We start from the raw sequence: 7825 nt of genomic DNA, 5'->3' as shown, positions 1-7825 counted from the left end.
ATTTCAATTGGGAGTTTACAAAAAATTAATAATTTTTTGAAAATGAATATATTAAAAACCTGATAATACAAATATTTTAAAAAATGATAATCTTAACATATGTATGGAAATGTGAACATACACACATAATAAATAATCTTAATGTACCTTCTGAAAAATATATACGAGGATCGAGAATGTGCTTTTAATTGCCCAAAATCAAAGTAAAATAAAATTTGTAAAAACCGAGATAAAACCTATTGATGGATTTTATAAGCAACCAAAAAAACTAAAAATAATTCAATCTAAATCAATAATTTTGGGTATTATTGAAAAAGAAATGTCCTTACTCTTGTGGTCTTAAAAGAATATTAAAACTATTGATTATAAAGTTGGCTCTGCTTGCTATCTATCGAGATTATTGTCATTCTCACTGTTTGTATCACGATTAACAATATTTATGAATGAGCGAATCAAATACATTTAAAGGTTAGCAAAAGTCGTAAACAATAAGGTACTAATAATAACATAAACCAACAGAAAGTTGACCATCAATGATTAAATCTATTGTTTGTCATTTCAATCTTATGTTTTCCAATGAGTTCTCTGGTAATTTTCAGGAATAAAACCCCCTTTCGTTTCACGACAAACCTATGCCAACCAATCAGAAGCACAGCCCAAAGTTTGATCAGTTTTGGCTCTGAACTGGTATTTCTCAATGAATCATTCATCCGGCCAGCTAACACATTGTCGGGACCCTAGGGGAAGGGAGATAGCAAGGAGGTTGACGGGCCCAAGAGCCAGATTAAGAATTAGTCGCCGACGTTGCCGTGTGCTGCCAACTGAGGGCTGCAATATAATTTTACGGCGCTGGAGGGTCTCGAGAGGTGTCGGCTTATCGCCGATCGCTCGAATGTTGAACAGGTGTTCAATAGCCGACCACAGCCAACTGAAATTAACAGAAAATAGCGATGGACAGCTGCCTTCCACCTGCCCCAGTATGTGCCTCCCTCCGATAAGCCAAAGATATAGCTCAGGTGTCCGCACAGGTGCGCGACCCCAACTAAATATAGGGAAAAAATCGGAGAACCCCGCACAATCTCTGATAACAGCTGCAAAAAAATTAGAGCCATCAGTGTTAATTTGCACTTTTTTTCTGACGTTTGATGCACAGCTTCACAGTTCCCTATGCCAGCAAAATTATATAAAATCATCAAATATTCGTTAAACTAAATTAATATTACTAAGACAAGATGAGCTCCAGCTTTTGGCATTCATATTTTCACGAGACGATCGCCAACTAACTATCCCGAGACCAAGCTTAATTACTTTCTAAATTTAGTTTTTATTTAAATAACAAATACTAATAATTAAGGAAAATTCCTTATCTTCAATGTTTAATTGATCAGGCTTTAACGAAACCCATGCTAATCTATTTACCTTAGTAGAAACGTGAAAAGAACTATAAAGAAAGGGAATAGAGGTTAAACTGAAATAATTGACGTGTTATCTTTGGTAACTTTTATGAATTTACTTCTTGAATTTATTTTATTGATACTTTGTGTATTATTTATGTACTGAGAGGTGCCGATTAGATGTTCAAAAGCTGATACTTCAAGCTGGGAAGTGCGAGAACGTAGCTTTAGGCAGCTATCTACGGTAATCAGTAAAACTAGTATACAAATTATTCCTTTTTGGCGGGGACATCGCTGGGGAATTAAATGGAAATTATATTTTAGAGTCAAAAGAATCACTGCAATCAAAACTTTTCATAAGCTTTGGTTTATATTATATTTTTTGAGGCATTTACTATTATTACCTATCATAAATTTGGAACAAAATAACCGAAAAACAGAAAATGTAGATTTTTGTATTAATTGTTGTTGTGTTCGAGTATCATCATCAATTTGTGTTGCATTGTAGATTGCGTGTATAAATGCGTATCTGGGATTGTGCTTATTTGGAAGTGGCGGCTGTGGTCATGGAGGAGGTGGCATACTCCCTAACCGTAAGCTCCAGGTAGACCGGTTCGGTGAAGCCATTGCTTAGGACCTTCATATCGCCCTCGGAGATGCGCATGTACTTTTTGCTGGAGCTCATAAACTCCGCACAATTATGGGACTTGTTCAGGCCACGCACCGACATGATGTTGCTGCGACTGATGTCGAGGCGGCTATTGAAGACGGTCATCAGCACATGCAAGGGCCGTGGCAGCTCCATGGTGACTGCCCACAAGGCGAATACATCTTCATCTTTGCTCGCGTTCCTTTTCTCGTTCTCCTTATTTTTATCGTTATCGCTCACGTTTTCTTTGACGCTGGCCAACTTGCCACGGACGGCACTCAGTTTGTTGCGGCAAATCATCACGACTATGGGCAGATGACCCTCAAAGCAGGCATAGGGCTCAGTCAGATTTGCATTGCTTACTGGCATTAATCGCTTTAACGGCAACGTGGAGTCATCGTCCTCGGTACCTCCATACACCATTATGGATATGCAAGTGTTCACAGCCAGTCTAAAGGACGTGGGATTGAAGACAATCAGTAGGCTGTCGCTCTCAAAGACCTCCGTGAGCTGCTGGCTGCGCCGCTTTTTGAGATGAGCGCTACAAAAGTGTCCCAGCAGTTCCGCATCGAGCAACGCCGGACATTTGACCAATCCCATGGGGCAGCTGTGCCTCGGGTGCTTGACCTTAGTCGGGCTTATCGGACGAGCAGGAAGGGGCTCGTAGAGCGATTCGGCGGTGCTTTGAAGGTTTCGTATTTGTCGCAGTCTCAGCAGCAGATCCTCGGCTATCTCCTCCACGGAAAGCTTTGCGAATTCCTCAGCAAAGTATTTGGAGCGCTCCATGGCATACTGGACAGAGTCACCCTCAAATATAGGGCCGCCCGAGGTGTCCGCATCCAGCATGTCTATCGGAAGGAACTGCAACCGATCCGTTTGACGGTAGAGCCCGCCCACCAACGGCGGTTGCCTTTTTCGCATCAGCTCATTTGAGTGCCACTGTTCGACGACGTCGGTCTGGGAGCTGAGCTTCATGGGCCTAAAGTAATCCGGCCTTGGATGCGTTAGCTTATTGGGTGATTCCACCTGATTATTCTGCAACTGTAAGGCCTGTCTACTTTCATCATTACTTTTCTCATCGTCTGAGGTTTCAACTCGCTCAACTTCTGTACTTTCTTTGATTATTTTCTGAGCAAGGGCTTTTCTAAGGGCTGCTTGGCCAGCACTTGGCAGGGAGGCGACGCTTCTTCGCCATCTCATGCCCAAATTCTCAGCTGAAACATTGATCTCTTCGGACTGCTGATTCTCCCTTAAGTTGTCTTCGTTTTGCATTTCGCTTTCTCGGTAGGACGCATGCAACACCTGGTGGATCACGGTTCTATCGCCGATCTGTAACTTTACCAGGACTGGGGGCTGCGATTCTAGGCAATTTAACGGAAAATTCGAAGGATCTTCAATGGCTGTATGACATTTAGTGTTGACTGCATCCAAAGCATCTATCCACTGTGACTCATCCGCTGTGTGATGCTCTGTCTGGCGGGAGCGATTGGGCGGCAGTTGATGTTCGTGAGAAGTCTCTACTGGCGATAAATGAGACTGGTGTCGGGGGGAACGTTGAGGTAGGGCTAAAAAATCCACTGGCCTCTCTTCAGGCGAGGCTGTGCGAGAGTCTCCTGAAGCCCTAAAAGTCAGACGACGCTCCTTTGCGGATTTGGGTGGAAGCTTTGACTGATACGACATGAAACGAGCTTCAACCTTGAATGGCGATCGATGCTGGGGGCTGTTTTTCTGATGATATATTGAAACATCCAGGTAAGCCATCTCCTGCATCTTCGTCTCTTCCTGGCTATGTAGCTTTGGTTGTGACCTTCGTCGGACTGGTTCCACTAACACAATTGCCGATTTTGTGGCAGTTTCCTGAGGGGACTCCGCCATGGTGCTATAACGAAATTGAACCCTCGAAGTGGAGTCCCTGAGCACCAATGGAGCACCAGAAGTCTGAACCACCTGATGGTGAATTATGACATCATCTGTCATTTCTGCAGACCCATAGGAAAAACTTGACTGAGAGCTATATGTCATGGAGGAACAGGAGTCCCTCGAAGGGAAGTAGCGAGCAGTCGCAGGTTGCGGTGACAGAGACCTGCATGCGACCTGTCCACCATGCATCCTCCTGAACGTCTGTGATACTGAATTTGAATTCCTTTGATGTTGCGGGCAGCAGGAAACATCAGGCGCCCTTAGACGTTCCACATCTAATCTGCCATCTGATCTTCTTTGAGGCACATCCTGGACTTCCGAATGATATAGAGAGGAGGAAGAAGATTGCGAATCGGAAAAGATTGAGTTGATAGCCGAGCTCTCCCCAGAGTCTGAAGATTGTTCCCCGATCATAGAAGCTTGTGAGGAGCTAGTGGAGAAGACCTTGGCCCGGGTCCACACTTGAAGAAGTGGCTCGGAAAATGTCCTGGCTGCTGCTTCATTTAATGATTCAGTTGGATTTTTAGACAATGGTGTTGCAATATCCGTCTGGGTATTAAGATAGTTTGTGGAAATCTGCGATGATTGATGTAGCACCAACTTAGGTGTCGAAGTTTGTGTCATATTCTTAGATTGGGTGGGAAGCGACTGGCCTGCATCATGCAAGTGCCCATGAGACCACAGGCCGTACTGCAGCTGTTTCTCAGAGGATGCATAGTCAAAGGATGGATGCGGTGGTTCAGCCTGGAGTTTGGGCTGGAACTTATACGAAAGCATCGACCGAAATTCTGGCGCTGGCTGAGCGTTGGTTCCTGGGTCAAACTGGTTCTGATCAGATCTTATGTGCTCCTCTATTTTACTTTGTTCAGTGCTCTCCTTTTTGTCTTGAAGCGGCCGCTGTGTGCCTTCTTTGTGCTGCCAGTCTGATCCCTGAAGACGCTGATGGCTCATCGGAAATATTCCTTCACTACTCTCTGAAGAGCTCCGACATTGACTGCGTTGAAAACTGAAGCGCTGTCTCAGCTTGAAGCATTCTTTTCCATCATCTGAATCAAGAATATCCTCACAGTAACTACTATCACAGTTGTGGGGGGCCACCAGTCGGACAGATATCGATTGTGGTAGATTGCTTTCGAATTCTGCATAGTCGCCACTAAGGGAATGAATATCGTCTGGCAGCCGCGACTGAAAGCTGCTACTTTCGTCCTCCGAGTGATTTTTCAATGATTGGTCAGTCACGAAACTTAGCCCTTCAGTGATGATGCGCTCAAATGAAGTTCTTAGTAAGGGACTATCTAATGTCTCTTCTTCTTGTGGGAAGCTCCGCTGGAGGCCTGAGACCGGCTTATCCGCTTCTTGCTGCAGGTTTTTAAGCAATGGATCGTATCTTTGGCGGGACATCGCCTCCATGGCAGTCATCGGTGGGCCAACCTCTTCATTTGTTTGACCATTACGAGAAATATCAACAAAATCTGTATTAAAGTCGTTGTCATTGGTCATTTGTTGATTATCTAATTTAACCGCATCCGCATCCAGGGATTTCACCAAATTGAGGTAACCATAGGCCATGTCACTCAGAATGCTACTTCTGGCATGAGGGGAATGGGTCTCAGCTAAGAGGTGGGAGAGATATGTATGTAGATTGGATTGTAGGTAGATTAGTGTGGATGATTGGATGATTAACAGGTTAACAAGTCAAAGGCTCTTTCCATTGAAGATTGAATGGATTGATATGTACATACAAATGTACATAGATGGCTGAACGGCGGGCAGAAGGCCTAACATAGCCGCAGCACTGTTAACAGATAAGGTTACCGTTCCCTAACAGCTCACTGTTAGCGCTTGGTGTTGAACGAGTCTCGAGCCAATGCCATTTCAATACTCACCACCAGTTTGTTGTGTGTTCTGTTGTTTCCTTGCCCAGAGGTGTGCCAAGTCCTTGCTTCTGTCTTCCTGCTTCTCTACAAGATTATGTTTTTCCTCCACTATTTCCTCTATCTCTATGTCAGTATCGCTTTGATCTGAATAATTGTGGCCCTGACCCCCGTACTTTGATTCATATTGCGTTTTCACCACATCTACTTCTTCCGGATAATAGAATTTTTTATCCATTTCCTATTCAACAAAAAATTATGCAAATATTTCTGAAACTTCAATTTAAAGGCAATCCAAAAACCAACTTAATGAACAAACTTTTCTGTTTGTGTGCGAAGCTTTTCTTCGTATAAAAACGTTTTAAATGTAATATTATTTGTTTCTTTCTTGGAAAATTTTAAAAATATTTCTAGTTGTGTCTCACTTGAGGCTATAACAAATACTGACAAATATCACATTACACAATTCCCAAAGCCACGTAACATGTAAATAACAAGACAAGTAATACAAGGGGAATCAGGTTGGTGTTTTAATTTTAGCATTGCAAACATTTAATACATATACTTATTATTTGAATCTGATACCACAAGGAGGTAGAAGTTAGTTAAATTAAAATACAATAATTAAATTGCAAATAATTGGAAGCAAGCAAAGTTGTGGATGGGTGGATCTCCCCGGACAATGATCAACTCGCAGCCGCACCAAGAATCCGAATTTCCGAATCCGTATCTAATCGAGCAGCATAGTGCCCCCTGCCGCAGCAGATCGTAGCCATTGAATGATTTTCCATGGGTTGAATGGAGAGAACGAACAGAATTTCGGGTGCGAAAGCTTTCTGTTAACAGACTGTTAAGCTTATGCTCTGGCACCCACTCGCGTTGGCTTTTACTCTCGCCCAGTCGCTCTCTCTCTTTGTGTCGGCTGCCTGCTCTCTGTTGCAGCTGCAGCAGCTGCAAGCTTTGGTTTTATTTATTTTTTATTTGCCAGCCCAAAATGCTATTGAACTCTCACGCATTTGCACACCTACACACACAGGCACACATACCAAACACACACACACACACGCGCATACTTAGGGATAGTCTCACGCCCACCAAAAAACACACGTGGAGACTTGATTTCTATAAAACGCAAAGAATATTTGCAGGAAGAGGCTATACAAAAAAAATAGAAGATAAAATAATATATGAAAAACAGAGGGAAAACAAAAGGAAAGCATAATAATCGGTGGAGTCGGCTTTAGAGCAACATCCACCGGCCGGACACGTGTCCTGAAAATCCCAGACCTACATCAACAAAACACCCGAAAGCCGAGAAACCGAAGAACCGAGAAACCGAGTTAGTTACCGAAAAAAACAACCTCGCTACCGAAGCTTACGCGGCATCGTTAATGCGCATCTGCAAAGCTCTCTTTTGGCTCTGCTCCTCCTCTCCCAGTAGTGTAAGGTTCAGTCCCGTTCCCCGGAGTATCCCCAGCCTTACTAAAGCCGCATCAACTGCACATCTCCCTGTACTCTGCACTGTGTACCGGGATCCCAGCACTCACTTCTTCCTGCACTTTTTCAAAGATATTCTCCAGAACATCTGTGTACCCTGTGCCCTCTTACCCTCATGACTGATTTATAAGCACTTCTCTATATACATATATTCAAAATATTCACTAGAATTTATCTTCTATCATCCGAACCTGTGACTCTTATACCCTGCATATACCTTTCCGTATGCCCCTCCTTAGGTATTTTTTGCACTTGTTCCTCTGTAGAACTTCTCTATACCCTGGATATTTGCAAACTCTCATTGGAACTTCTGGATGGCTCACTACAGCACCTCTTTATACCCTCTAACCGATACCCTCGACCCCACTTCTTCTTCTGCTTCATGGTTGCCTCAATCTGTGCTTGTTCCCGTTCTTTCGACGTTTTTTGTTTTTGTGTGTTCCCAACCTCTCTCTCTTTCTCTCTCTCTGTCTTATTCTGGTCGTTCTTGT

The 7825-nt window shown here is 43.4% G+C and overlaps 1 protein-coding gene across 2 annotated transcripts; it reads right to left on the bottom strand.

Annotated features, from left to right (window-relative positions):
• Positions 1-1816: 1816 nt before the first annotated feature.
• LOC117903040 lies at positions 1817-3799 on the bottom strand. 2 transcript variants are annotated; one of them, XM_034814775.1, is made up of 2 exons: positions 2314-3799; positions 1817-2250 (listed from the first exon to the last, which is right to left on the bottom strand). In XM_034814775.1, exons 1-2 carry the CDS (start codon positions 3721-3723, stop codon positions 1936-1938), a joined length of 1725 nt encoding a protein of 574 aa, XP_034670666.1. In that variant the 5' UTR covers positions 3724-3799; the 3' UTR covers positions 1817-1935. The 2 variants fall into 2 exon arrangements, with proteins under 2 accessions (XP_034670666.1, XP_034670665.1); XM_034814774.1 differs by having other exon boundaries at positions 1818-3799.
• Positions 3800-7825: the final 4026 nt, after the last annotated feature.

This window comes from Drosophila subobscura, chromosome A (genome assembly GCF_008121235.1).
Source record: "Drosophila subobscura isolate 14011-0131.10 chromosome A, UCBerk_Dsub_1.0, whole genome shotgun sequence".
Classification (NCBI taxonomy): Eukaryota; Metazoa; Arthropoda; class Insecta; order Diptera; family Drosophilidae; genus Drosophila; species Drosophila subobscura.
This window is presented reverse-complemented; position numbering and strand designations above follow the sequence as displayed.